The 14,859-nt window shown below is 42.4% G+C and overlaps 1 protein-coding gene across 3 annotated transcripts in view; it reads right to left on the bottom strand.

The window, feature by feature from the left end:
• Positions 1 to 14,773, bottom strand: part of LOC104590290 (uncharacterized) — a 58,677-nt gene extending 43,904 nt beyond the window's left edge. For all 3 annotated transcript variants that reach the window (XM_088893203.1, XM_010248888.3, XM_010248890.2), the window contains exons 1-2: positions 14,588 to 14,773; positions 17 to 78 (exon numbers count right to left, since the gene is read on the bottom strand). In XM_088893203.1, the coding sequence (XP_088749329.1) occupies positions 17 to 78; positions 14,588 to 14,590 (65 nt within the window). In that variant the 5' untranslated portion in view covers positions 14,591 to 14,773. The remainder of the gene's footprint in view (positions 1 to 16; positions 79 to 14,587) is intronic.
• Positions 14,774 to 14,859: the final 86 nt, after the last annotated feature.

Genomic DNA, 14,859 nt, shown 5'->3' with positions numbered 1-14,859 from the left:
AATTTGAAATGCTTGCCTTGTTCCAGTTATTGCCATGAATTGCTGAACTTTGTCACGGTGCCCTCTACCCAATTTATGCTGTTAGGCAAGCAGATTGCAGTTAACACATCATTAATAATTAATAGATAATAATATTGCAAGGAATATACCAACAAAAAGTTTAACATTGCAAGAAAGCATGCATATGTCAAGAAACAGGTTAAGGAGTGGTGGGATTCCCAAAGCCCGCAACCTGTTTGGGAAGGGCAAAAGTTTTTGAGAAAATTACAAAGGTTGAAGGGGGAGATAAAGGAGTGGAATAGAGTGGAATTTGGAAGATTGGAAGAAAAAAAAGGCAGCTTGATTGCTCAAATTGAGGAGTTGGATAGGAAAGAAGTGCAAGGTGTGTTAGAAGGGAATGAAAGAGAAAGAAAATGGTCTTTAAAGAAGGAGCTAGAGGATACCTTACTGAGAGAGGAATCAGTTGGAAACAAAAGCCAAGAGAGAAATGGATCAAGGAGGGTGATGGCAACACAAAGTTCTCTCATGCTTTAGCAAATGATAGTAGAAGGAAGAGTTCAATTTCCTCTTTAGTAGTGGGAGGGGCTGAGATCACAGATCAAGAAGAAATTACTGAAGCCTTCGCTGAAAGGTGGACTTTGGATGGACTAGAATGGGAGTGTTTGGAAGAGAACTAGGCACAATCTCTGGTGAAGAACTTTGAGGAAGTTGAGGTCAAAGAAGCCATTTTCTCTATGGATAGATCTAAGGCTCCTGGGCCTGATGGATTCACATTGGCTTTCTATCAAGATTGCTGGGAGATAATAAAAAATGATTTGACGATAGTTTTCAGGAAATTCCACAGAAGGGGAGTAATTAGCCGGAGGATGAACTCAACCTTCTTAGCTTTGATCCCAAAGAAGCAAGGTGCCATCCAGCCTGGAGATTTTAGGCCTATAAGTTTAGTGTCTAACTCCCTTAGACCAGAGTGCTGGCCCTGTTGGAAGGTGTTCAAAGAGCAAATGATCTGAACATTAGGAAGTTGGTTGTTGAGGGTGACTCCGAACTGGTAGTAAGTTGGTTACAAGGAGAGGATTCAAAGTTTTGGATATATAGCAATGGAAAGAAGAAAGTCTGGTGAGCTTTCCTTGAGGTGGTGGCGGGAATCCCACTCCTGCTGAACCAGTAATCTGTGAGAAGAAAATGATGTCATTTTTGCATCTCAACGTGAAGGTTGAAAGATTCCTTGAGAGGAAGAGAAGAGAGAACTAGGAGAAATGGAGAGTTTCGTTCAGGCAACAAAATGGAGAAAAATACTTCAGTTGAAGAAGAAGAAGGTCCTTATGGAGGGAATAACAAGCAGAGGGAAGAAGCTATTGAAAATTAGGGGAGACCGACGAGCAACTATCATAATGGAATCAGAAGTAGTGGACTGGCTAAAAGGTTTCGTAGATGGCCTTCTATTTGTAGAAAGAATACAAGGGTGGGGAAATGAAACGACAAACAATGGGAAGAGATTCACAGTAGAAAATAGAAGGAACAGAAATGGAGGATTTATTTTACTAACAGAGTTCTTTGGCAAAGGGAGAAATAACTAGTATGCCTTCCGGAGGGACAAGCTAAACAGGGGTGGAAGATGGTCACAGGTGCACTTGATGATTTCAACCAGAAAAAATGGGAGTTCTTGAATACTGAAGAGCAAACTATGAGGAAAGAACAAAAATCTGGGGAGGTGAGTGAGAGCCAAACTAGGAAAGCAAACCAGCAAAAGCAAACTAAAAAGATTACTCCTATAACAGTACTTTCGACAGATACGAGTTCAAAAATAATATAGGATGGAAGGAATGGGGTCTAAAGTTGTGAAAGTGAAAACAGAGGTTAAGGATTGGGAAGAAGTATTGCAAATCCTATTGGAAACGCTTCAGCCAAAAGAGAAAATCACCCTCATCCCATTTGAAAAGAATAAAGCAATACTTGACATGGCCGAACTTCAGACTGTGAGCAGAATCCTTGAAACCAAACTTGGCCAGATTGCAGTGGAAAATTGGTCACCCTCCTGTAACAAACTGAATATCTCGCAGAAGACCATAGTTATCAAGATTCTGGGTTTACTCTTCGACCTCTGGCAGGAGCACATATTCCATAAGATAGAAGTGGCCTGTGGTGGGGTCTGGAAGGTTTTTGCATGCAAAACCTTCAAACGGCAAAGATTAAAGTTGCAGGTGGAAGATTGGAAAAAATCCCAAGAAACCTGGACATCTTCGCGGATGACTGTTGGAGAAAGGTGTGGTTGGCGTCGGAAGTCGAAGCAAGGCTGTGGAACAGTTTGGAGGTAGAAGAAGATGATGACATGGACTGTTGGAGGCCATGTGGTGAGTGCTGGGTGGACCGTCCGAAAGGTCAAGTTGACTAGGCGTTTATGGAAACTGAAAAGTTGGGCAATAGATTAAAGGAGACTGCTTGGCCATTTAAGGGAGATTTTTTGAAAAAATGCAAATGGATCCAACGGCCCAAAAGAAATCCTATGCTGAGGTGCTGCAATCGAAAAAAGGGCCACCTCGTGCTCAATTTACAAAAACAATTGAAAAGTCTGACCCGGGTCTACATAACCCGATCCGAAAGTCTAATTTGGGCCAGGTCTTTCAAGTTGGGTCACGTAACCCTTTTAAAAGTCATGCGCAAAGCTCCCTTGCGCTGATGGGGGACAATGATTATGGTCTATCATCATCCCAAAGTGTGCCTATCCACTCGAATCGTCCCCAAACAGGAACGGCGATCAGAAAACCCTCCCCTCCTCTTCCTCCGGCTGCGGGAAAGACGTCAGCAACTGGGTTGAAGCTGCATTGGAGGCCAGCGACTGAAGAAAACTCCACGACGTCTGAGAAGCCAAACCCTCGCTACAATAGGATCTCGCAAGGAGACTCTGAAGATGATTCAGATTGGGAGGCGTTAAGAGATGTGGAAGATGAGGGTGATCTGCTGTCAAGTATTGGTAACATCAACTCGACAAAGACCTGCAAACTTTTAGACTCTGAAGCTTTTGGAACTGAACTGCTCTTCTCTGAAGATGCTGGTACGGAGATTCTGGAGATACAGGATTTAGGGGTTGGTATGAAGGGATAAGAGATCCATCATATGGATGGCCGAACCCTGCAGGAAGGTAGGCCGAAATTTCAAAAATTTCTCTCTCTCCCATCTAGGAATCGCATTCCCTGTTTTAGAAAATCTGTATTTTCAAAGATCAATCTTGAACCAAGAACCGAACCAGATTTGAAACCAAAAGGTAAGAGAGGGAGATACCTGATACGAAGAAACAGTATCCTCCAATGAAGGTGTTCACGCCCAAAGAAATCTCCAAAGACTGCTCCCACTGAAGATGACACAGTGTAGGGTGGAGCAGAATCAATAGTGTTCTTACCAAGAACCGAATCCTTCAGCAAAAATTCGATGGAGGCTGTGAGCATGACTTTAGATCAGCCTTTCTCCAAAGACTGATATCAAGAACGCTTCTTGATCACTCCTACAAGAATGGAGATCGAACTGGCAATGGCGGCAACTGGAGGAGAACGCAGGGAGAAGATGGTGCAGTCACATTGTTGTTGTCTTCTCTCTTTGTGATCTGAGATCTGATCTCCGAGGTTGAATGTGTAGAATGGTTTGCCCCCTCCTCCTTTTATAGCCTTAAAGAGAGCTCCTAATCTCATTCGGAGTTTCCTAATCCAAATCTGTATTTGGATAAGGAGTTCTCTTTAAGAGATAAGGATAATGCCTTATCTTATCTGCAGATTAGATCGGCCCTCCTAATCTTGTTAGGAGTTTCCAAATCCAAATCTGTATTTGGATATAGACTCTCTGAGTGGATAGGGATAACTCCCTATCCTATCTACTGATCCAATCCCAGATCCACCCCTCTTTAACTAATCAAATTAGACCAGTTCGAATTGGGCTTTAGGTCCATTAAGTCCATGCGCTCACTTACCTTCCAAACTGTTGCCCAGTTGGGTTTCTTTTTATGGCGTGGGACCCAAACATTGATCTACACATCAGCCACATGGGTTCAGCTTAGCCTCTGCTACAAGGCCTGCCCGAATTCACTGTTATGGACAGTGAACCCCTAAGCCCATCACCATGGGCTCTTAATGGGCCCAACACTTACACTAAGTGGTCCTTGGGCCAAGCCACCTTATAAAAACCTAGGGACTGTGGGCAGATGCAAGATTAGCCCATCAGGTATTACCCTCAATGGTCTTACACTTAACCTCTCAGCCCATAATGATCAAACACTGCCCGACAAGAGAGGACATCTCCCTCAGCTACAAGGAACAGTGTTGCACTCTCTACTCACATGGATCCCGAGAATTAAAACTTTTTGCAAACATTTTGAAACCATAATATATATATATATATATATATATATATATATATATAAATATATATATATTTTGCAAAAACAAATTTCAACGATTGAAATCGGCTGACGACAGCTTTGGTTTCCATCAAAGAGAGTGCATCCCCGATCATTATCTTTGTCCGACAAAGGGGCTGATCCTGTCACTATGATCACCCACTCAGATGAATTCTCGGGCTGTCCCAACATACCCAGGTTTTGACCCCCTTTAAGGATCTCACTGATTGGCATATCAAAGACAACCCAATCCGACACCTAGTGCAGTATCATAATCGAGTCTAGGGGTCAGGTGTAACATTCCAGTTTTGCCCACTAATCACCAAGGTCCAGGGCAATATTGGAATTCTGGTCCGGTTCAGGGTTTCAAGAAAACCTACACTGCATGTACCTCGGGTCTCACCCTGGCGGCTGGGACAGGCTACCCCAACCAACTTGGCGGCACATCAGTGTCAGCCTTAGCAGGATAAATCTTCCCCAGACTTATCCAACGGCTGTGAACATTCTAAACTAACACAAGTCTCATATGTGTCCAGTTTAAGGGTATTACACAGAAACACACCATAATAACATGAATCAAATATGTACTTTATTCATTTACAATAAATGTCATAAGGTACATCATTCTGATTGGAGCTAAGGGCATACACTGTCTAACATGGTAACCTTACTACGGAAAGTGGAAAGCCTATAGGAGATTCTCAGAGAGAGAAGAAAATAGATACAAATCAAGAACAAAGACAGGGTGGCAGTTTTGTGGAGACGGGTTTCCATAGCAAACCGACTTTGGAACCACTTGAGGAACAACTCCCCCCAGCTGCACAGGTGGACACTGTACCTGAACCTGAACCATCTGGGTTTGTCTTTGGAGGAATTGATGAAATCCAGATTCAAGATCAGGGAGTCTGAAGAACCATGCGATGGTTAGTAGCAATAGGATAAAAAACCTTTGAATTTGACTCAACACTCCACAAACACGATGGTGTTCTGGCCTTGGCTAAGAGAGGTAGAGGTGCTTGGTCGAAAATCTCACAGTCAATAGAAGAGGCAAAATGGCTAGGAGATTTCCTTCGAGAGGCGATCAAAGATCAAAAGATTGCGATAAGAGAACAAAAACATGTTTGTAGAGGGAAGGTGTTGCTCATTCAAATAAATGAAAATAGATGGGGTAGGTTCATTCGCTTAAGCTGTTGGGAGCTTGCTCAGAAGCTTAGATTCATTTGCATCCCCGAAGAAGCAAGGAAAACAGGTTGGATATCTTTCGTTGAAGTACTAAATTCTCTTCTCCCGAGTTCTGTTTCGTCAATCTCTGAAGCTCCTCTACAAGGGGATTTCCCACCCATATTGGCTACGAGCAGAATCGTTAAGGCTGGCAGCTCCGCCCACATCTCCATAGCCAATCAACCGAGACCCTTCGGCAAATGGAAAAACACTTTTGTGTGTTCAAAAACTGACGACCTATCTTAGAACAAAGTGGAGTTAGGAGTTTCAGCAAATCTCCATTCCCCAGAACTTGTGGGAGAAGATTCTCGTTTATGGTAGGTGGGTGAAGATCGATCGGTTGTGGTCAACTGTTAACGCAGTTCTTTCCGAGTTAAGTTTTGATGGCTGGATCGTAGTTCATGGCCTCCCGTTTCATTTATGGTCAGAGGAGGTGTTTTCTCTGATATGAAGCTTATGTGGAGGGCTGGAAGAGATTGACCCCAAAACCAAGGACTGGTTGGAGCTGAGCTTTGCCCGTCTGAAGGTGAAAGACTACGGAGTTCACTCCATCCCCCGTTCGATACCTATCATTGATAGAAATGTCTGGTTCTTCGCCATGATCGAAGTAGAGAAGAAAACAAAATTACCTCCTCCATCCACTGAGTTAACTCGGAGAGCCGACTCACAAACTCGGGAATCCCTTGTTGCTGTAGTCGAACCGGTGACCAGAGCAGGAAACTTTCTTGTCAAGGACAAAGAAAAGGTGGCGACTATGGCAGAGGCGTGTAAAGCAAGGAAGAAGCAAAATCTTCCCCTTCCAAGAAAACATAAAGGAAAAGAAGAGACTTTTTTCCAAGAGCTTTAAAAGGAAAAAATTTCAAAATTTGAAGGAATCCGTGGCTCCTGTCTCAAAGCCTGCACCAGAGCTATTTGCTTCGGACCCAAATGCTGTGAAGTCCCACTGGATATCCAAACCCGACCCGGTTAGGAAACCTGCCAAAACTGCGGGCTATCACTCACCTCCAGACTAGGGCGAAGGCCACCCCAAGGGAAGCCCCCCATCGACACCAACTTTCAGCGAAGAAATCATCCCTGCAACTCCCCCCAAGTCCAAGCGATCGCAGAAAGAGAATTTACCGACCCCCAACTTCGTCGCAGATCTCGACCCCAAACTCCTCCGGAGAAGAAGAATCTGAGCCAGATGAAGACTTGAGCACTTATAGGACAGAATCTGAAATGGATACCCAGGAGATAGCCTTCAACAGATCCAAAGCTCTCTTTGCAGAAAGAGAAGCATGGGAAAGTGTAGAAATGCTGGAAGACGTCCTCTTGGTAGACCTAGATTATGGGATTCTTTCCGCCAACAAAAACTTTGAGACTGGACGAGGGACCACCGAACCAGCTCACAAATCTCTCTAACTCAACTCCCATTTCAAATCCAGAACTTTTCTTGTTTCTATCATTATCAAGATTCACCTTCCCATTGCTACCCCTGCTGTTCTTGTGTTCCAGGTTCAGGTGGCCGGCTGTCCCAACCAATGGCTCTCCCAAACAAAGGTTATGTGGAGGTTTTGGGTTCAACCTCTATGTCCAAGGAACTGGTTAGCCGTCCTAGCAGGGAACAGAATATGGATGTAGTCACAATGATGGCCAAAAAATTAGGCCTCCAGCAATGTGATTCCGGCAAGGTTTCTGGTAGAGAATGGAACAGTACAAGAGATAAGGGAGTTGACCAGGTGACATCAGGAACAACAAAAATTCTGAAAAAGAGACCGAATAGGGAATTAAAGAGGCTACAATGGGGTATAGCTGATCAAAATTCGGAATATGCAGGAGAAGGGAGTAGAAGAAAAGGTAAGGGTAAGATCATCAGAGGTTAAGATGAAAATCCTGAGCTGGAATATAAGGGGGTTGGGTGGATAAATAAAGAGAAGCTTAGTAAAAGATACTTTCCGAAGAAAGAATCCTGATATTATTCTGATTCAAGAAACCAAAAAGGAAGAGGTGGACAGAAAGTTAATCAGAGCAATCTGGTGTTTAAGAGGCAGAAAATGGGCTACACTCCCAGCCATAGGCACTTCAGGAGAAATCCTTGTCATGTGGAGAGAAGATGTGGTTTCAGGAGTGGAAGTTGATAGAGGTGAATTCTCTCTTTCGCTGCTTTTCACAAACAAGTCAGATGATTTTACCTGGATCCTAACAGCAGTTTATGGCCCTAATGATCCATCAAATAGGAGTAGATTTTGGGAAGAGCTGGATTCACTGCATGAACATGATGAGATTCCATGGGTTGTGGGAGGAGATTTCAATGTCACAAGATTCGGTCAAGAACATTTGAATGGGAAGAGGATAAATAGAAGCTGAGGAAGTTCTCCAACTTCATATCTAGACACAGGCTGCACGACCTCCCCCTAAGGAATGGTAACTTTACCTGGTCGAACATGCAGGAGAATGCCATAAGTTGTAGGCTTGACAAATTCTTAATTACTTCAGATTGGGAAGCCCATTACCCCCTGACCTTTCAGGAGATCTGCTCTCGATGTACTTCGGACCACTGGCCTATCACCTTAAGTACAGATTTGGTGATCAGAGGAAAAACCCCTTTTAGGCTGGAAAAATTCTGGACAGATCACAAAGATTTCTGCAAAAAGGTTGCCTCATGGTGGGAGGAATGCAAGACAGAAGGTTGGCCAGGGTACAAATTTCTGGAAAAATTAAAATATGTAAAACGGAAGCTAAAAGGATGGGCCAAAGAGGAATTTAAAGCCTTCAAAGAAGAGAAATCAGCAATCCTATCCGAATTGGATGAGTTAGACCAAAAGGAGCAGAGTGGGCACCTAAATGAGAACGAAAGAAGGAGAAGATTTGAGCTAAGAAAAGAACGGGAACAGGTAGTAAGAAGAGAAGAAGTTTACTAGAGACAGCGATCTAGGGTCAGATGGTTAAAGGAGGGGGACAATAACTCCAGGTTCTTCCACATTTTTGCATCTGGGAGGCGGAAAAGAAATCTTATAACAAAATTAAAAATTGGGCAACGAGAAGTGGAGGACCCTAAGGAAATTTCTGAAGCTTTCTTATACTTCTTTAAAGATCTTTACTCAAAGAAAGAAAACAAAAAACTCTCCATAAGCTTTTGGGAAGGGTTTAAACTGTCGGAGGAGAATAGTCTGTGGTTAGAAAGAGAGTTTCAAGATCAAGAAGTGAAGGATGCTGTCTTTAGCATGGATGGAGATGGAGCCCTAGGCCTTGATGGTTTCCCAATTCTATTTTATCAGATTTATTGGAGCATAATTAGTTCAGATTTGATGCAGGTGTTTAATGATTTCTATCATTCAACCATTGTCAACAAAGGAAACAATTCTAATTTCATATGCTTGATTCCCAAGAGAAAGGGTACTCTAGAAGCAAAAGATTTCAGACCTATCAGCTTGACGGGGAGTGTATACAAAATTTTAGCAAAGGTTATAGCCGAAAGACTAAAAAAAGTCCTAGGGGAAATCATTTCCCCAAATCAGTTTGCATTTGTCAAAGGGCAACAAACCATTTACAGCATCCTAATTGCAAACGAATGCATTGATGAGAGGAAGATGAATGGAAAACCAGGGGTGATTGTGAAACTCGATTTGGAAAAAGCATACAACAAAGTAGATTGGGAGTGTCTCACAGAAATAATGTGATTAATGGGATTTGGAAACAAGTGGATTCAATGGGTTGAGGGATGTATAAGCTCCACCTGGTTCTCAGTTCTAATAAACGGGCAACCAAAAGGATATTTTAATGCTAGCAGAGGATTAAGACAAGGCTGCCCCCTCTCCCCATTGCTCTTTACTCTAGTCACAGAAATCTTTAGCCAATTGGTGAACAAGGCTATCTCTCTTGGTCTTTTGAGAGGTTTTGAAGTCGGATGGGAAGCCACCCAGATATCTCATCTCCAGTTTGCCGACGATACCATCCTTTTCCTAGAGGCTGATGAAGAATTTGTATCAAATCTGAAATGGGTCATCACCTGTTTTGAATGGATTTCTGGACTGCAAGTAAACTTTGCAAAGAGCAGTATTACTCACTCCTTGGACACTTTCACAGAGATCTTGGGATGTAAGGTAGAAAACGTCCCCTTCCTCTATCTAGGGATGCCCCTTGGAGGAAACCCGAGAAATCAAAACTTTTGGGAACCAATTCTAGAAAAATGTGAGAAGTTAGCCACATGGAAAAGGAACTACTTGTCAAAAGGGGGGAGGCTCACTCTAGTTAGAGCAGCATTGGCAAACCTTCCCACCTACTACCTCTCTATCTTCTGCATGCCCAACAAGATAGCAGTTCTGGTAGAAAAACTTCAGAGAAATTTCATTTGGGAAGGAGGTGGGGAAAGGGGCTCTCACCTTGTGAAGTGGTCTTAGGTTAGCAAACCAAAGGAGGGAGGTGGGTTGGGAATAGGCCACTTGAAAGAAAGAAACTCAACTCTTCTCAGTACATGGTTGTGGCGATTCCCTCTTGAACCAAATGTACTTTGGACTGCTGTAATTACTAGCAAATACGGAAAGCACGCCAACGGTTGGGATAGCAAGCTCCACTTGAATCGGGTCAAAGACACCCATCCTTGGAAAGGTATAATCTCAAACTACACTTTTTTCATATCCTTTATCAGATATAAGGTGGGAAAGGGCGACAGAATTAAGTTTTGGACTGATCTATGGTGGGGTAATTCTACCTTAGCCAACTCCTTCCCTTGCCTATTCAACCTTACGATAAACCAAGAAGCTTCCAAATCCCAGGTTTTACCCCCTTCCCCCCCTTACTTCAACTGAAATCTAAATCTCAGGAGACCTTTAAGGAACCTGGAACTTAGTGAAATCACTAGCTTCTTGCATACCCTGAGAGAGGTATACCTCTCCCAAATTTCCCCAAATCTCCGTGTTTGGACCCTTCACCCATCAGGTAAGTTTTCAACCAAGTCTTGCTTCAAGGCTTTAGTTAGGGAAGATCAAGCTACTGATCAGTACCCCTACAAGAGAATTTGGTGTGCTCATATCCCTTCCAGGGTATGCTTTTTTGTGTGGGAATCCAGCTTAAAGAAAATCAATACTTACTACCTCCTTCAGAAAAAGAATCATGGAAGGTATTATCTATCTCCCCATGTGTGCTGTTTCTGCCTTAAAGCTGGGGAATCTACCAACCACATCCTGATTCACTGTGAGGAAACTAGAAAATTTTGGAATTTCTTTCTATCACTCTTTGAATACAGCTGGGTATTCCCAGAAAATGTGGTTGATTGCTTAGGGCAATGGTCCGGAAGAGGTTTAAGCAAAAGAGGAAAAACTTTATGGCTGTCTGCTGCTCATGCTATCTTCTGGAGCATTTGAGAAGAGAGAAACAACCGGGTGTTTACCAACAGAACAAAAAACTTTGAGGAGCTGATTTCTATAATCTGTTATAGATGTTTCTTGTGGACCTCCAACTCAATTTACTTCAGAGGAGTTACTTTTGATGACCTTCAAAGAAACGCCATAAATTTTCTTCACTCTAATCATAAACAGCTCATCACTTCCCGCAGTTTCAGATCTGAAGTGGAAGGGGATAGCCTCCTCAACAAAGGCCGAAGTCATGGCAGCTCTAACCGGCATCAGGATTGCAAAAGACATGGGCTTACTAAACCTTACCATTAAAGGAGATTCAGCCAACACCATTAACTGGCTTTCTAACCCGGACAATGGGCCTTGGGCTTTAGCCCACTACCTGGCTGAAGCGAGCGAGAGACATCCTCTCTTCTCTAAATGCTCATGTAGTCTGGATTCCGAGGGAGCTAAATTCTAAAGCCGACAGTCTAGCTAAATCTGGCGCTCACAAGGATTCCCTTTTTAGTGATAGTTTTTTGCCTATGTAACTTTCTGAGTGCTTAATTGCTGTGTACATCTTCTCATGTACCTTTCTTTTCTCCAAATAAAGTTAACTTTTTCTTCAAAAAAATATCAGGGAGTCTCTTCCCCCCTCCTCTCAACCCAGTTCTGTCTTCGCCCCCACTTTTCTGTCAAAACTCATTTGATTTTTTTCCTTGTAGTAACCTTCAGCCTTTGGATTTTGCAGTTCCAGCTGTTGAAACGTCACTGGTGGCGAATAATGACCTATGTGCAATAGAAAAAGGAGGGGGTGGTGGAAAAGACAATGAGGAGAAATTGTTTAATGTGATGGTTTTTGGAAAAGGATGAGAGGGGAAATGAAGTTATTGCAGGTACCCAAGAGAAGGAAAAGGAAGACTGCATTTGGATGAGGGAGAAGAAGGCTGTAGAGAGATACCCAAAGTAAAAGGAGAGGAACAAAAAGAAGCCAAAAGGAAGTTCGCCAAAGGAAAGGTCTATCTTAGAAAGGGGGTAGAAGATGATAAAAAAAGAAAGAGAAGAATGGAGGTGGAAAGGCTAGCCTGTGGTGTGTCCTATGAGAAGACTGTAAATAGGAAAAGGGAGAAGAAAAGAGGAGAATAGGATTTGGGATTGAATTAGGGTCGGGGAAAAAAGAGTGAAATGAAAGTGCTTTGCTGGAATGTAAGCGGTTTAGGAAGTGCAAAGGAAAGGAGAATCATTAGGAATGTGATAAGAAAGGAGAGACCGGTTATAGTCATGTTACAGGAGACAAAGCTTTCAGACTTGGACAGAAGGTGGAAAAGAAGTATCTGGAGTTGTAGGGGTCTAAGTTGGTCTTTTGCCCCGTCGTGGGGTGCCTCGGGTGGAATCCTTACAATGTGGAAGAATGAGGAAGTTGACTGTCAGAAGGAACTAATAGGTTAGTACTCGGTATCAATAAAAGCCAAGAGGATGAGTGATGGAAGGGAGTGGATATTGACTAATGTGTATGGGCTGAATTCATATAGAGAGAGGAACTCATTCTGGGAAGAATTAGCTGCAATTAGAGGCATATGGGAGGGTCCGTGGTGTTTGGGTGGGGATTTCAATGAAATAAGATATACAAATGAGACAAACAACCCCAACCAACCCTTAACATCTAGCATGAAACACTTCAATTCCCTGATTGAGTCCCTAGAACTAAAAGAGCCGACCTTGTTACAAGCCTCTTTCACCTGGTCAAATCTCCAAGAAAATCAAGTGGTGCTCAAAACTGGATAGATTCCTGTTCTCCATTGATTGGGAAGAGCTGTGGGGCACTTTGACACTAAAAGCTCTACCTAGAGTGACTTCTGATCATTGCCCTTTAAGCCTTTACCAAGAAAATCTTATTGGTGGCCCCACACCCTTTAGATTTGAAAACATGTGGCTAGAAGTTCCAATATTTTTGCAAAGGTTAAAAGAATGGTGGTCGAAAGATGGGATTAGAGCTAGAAACAAAGTGGTGAGATTCTCTAAGAAACTGAAAAGATTGAAGGAAAAGGTCAAGGAGTGGAACAAAGAGGATTTTGGAAAACTTGAGGTCATAAAGGAGGATTTAGCCAGGAAAATAGAGGAAGTGGACCAAAAGGAGGCCAAGAAAGAGTGTAGGGTGGAGGATAGAATAGAAACATGGAACTTAAAAGTGCAATTGGAAGAGATTCTAAGAAAAGAACAGATTTCTTGGAGGCAAAAATCTAGATGTAAATGGCTTCTAGAAGGGGATAGAAATACTTGTTTTTTCCACTCTCTAGCAAATGGGAGAAGACAGAAAAACCAAATTTACAGTGTAGAGGTGGATGGAAGAGTGATAACTGCAAAAGAGGAAATTGAAGGATGCTTTGTGGATCACTTTAAGTAAATCCTAGCATCCTCTAATGAAAACATGGCAGAATTGGGAGATTTACAGTGGAACAGAGTGCCAGAATCCGAAGTTAACCTCCTAGAAAGAGCCTTCACTATTGAGGAGATACATGAAGCAGCAATATTCTCGATGGATAGATCTAAAGCACCGAGGCCAGATGGGTTTCAATGGCTTTCTATCAGGATTGCTGAGAAATTTTGAAAGATGAATTAATGGATGTATTTGTGGAATTGTATCAAGAAGGAAAATTATCGCCTAGAGCAAATGCAACTTTTGTTGCTTTAGTGCCAAAAAAGGAGGCCAAAACCCCTAAGGATTACAGACTGATAAGTCTTGTGGGTAGCTTGTATAAAATCATTGCTAAAGTCCTGGCCGGTAGGTTGAAGACTGTACTGCCCTATATTATCTCTCAGAACCAAGGAGCTTTTGTAGAGGGGAGACAAATTGTGGATCAAATTTGTGTGTAGAAGCTAAGAGAAAACAAGGTGACAAAGGTTTGATTTGTAAATTGGACCTTGAAAAAGCTTATGATATGATGGATTGGTCCTTCCTATTGAATTTAATGGAAAAGATGGGGTTAGGTGAAATATGGAGGATGTGGATTAAAGAATGTATTAGCTCAGCACATTTTTCTATTTTGATGAATGGGATAGCACCGGATTTCTTCCAGGCTAAAAGAGGACTAAGACAGGGTGACCCCTTATCTCCATTCTTATTCACTTTTGTGGCTGAGGTTTTGAGTAGACAAATCACCAAAGCTGATCAAGAAAAGCAGTGTAAGGTTGGAGAATGGGTAGATCAGAAGTGGTGGTGTCTCATTTGCAATTTTCTGATGACATAATTATTTTCTGTGAAAACTGTGGTGAAACCAGTTTAAGGAATCTGAAAAGATTGGTGGATGAACCCATATGCACCAAAATATAGGAAGATTAATGATTCTCTCTAGTATGACTATAATTTGTTTCGGGGAATAATGCTTTATTATCCTGTAAATGATCATCGCAAAGAATACCCGAATTGCTTAAAACATAAAATTCTATCTTAGAATACGACACTCAGGTTAGAAACAAGGTGTCAATCCAAAAAAACAGCAAAGTCAATCGTCTTTGATTCAAGAAAAAGATAGATAAAAAGAGAAACAAAAAGAGAACCGTACCCTTAAAGCCTAAACGCTTCATGAATATAAAATGATATAAAATAAACACAATTAGAGATACTGACCATATGAAAATTTGGAACCGAAATTCTATCAGAGATACTGACCATTTTGAGTTCGTCGTAGAAACCCTAATTATCGAAGAAAGGGACGACTTCTTTACAGAATTACGGAGAGAGAGAAACTAGGGCCTTCGATTTTCTGCCTCACTGTCGTGCACTCTCTCTCTCTCCTCCCTCTCTACTTCTCGCCCTCCTTTTCCCTGGCTACGGTTTCCGATTCCAATTAACCATAGAAAGGCGTCGACGGCATATTCACCCTACCACCTCACCACACAGGCCCCACGCCCAGTTACTTCGTTAAATTACTAGAAAACTCA

The sequence above is a fragment of the Nelumbo nucifera genome, chromosome 8 (genome assembly GCF_055504915.1).
Source record: "Nelumbo nucifera cultivar China Antique chromosome 8, China Antique-T2T, whole genome shotgun sequence".
Classification (NCBI taxonomy): domain Eukaryota; kingdom Viridiplantae; phylum Streptophyta; class Magnoliopsida; order Proteales; family Nelumbonaceae; genus Nelumbo; species Nelumbo nucifera.
Note: the sequence above shows the minus strand (reverse complement) of the source record. Positions and strands in the feature narration are given on the sequence as shown.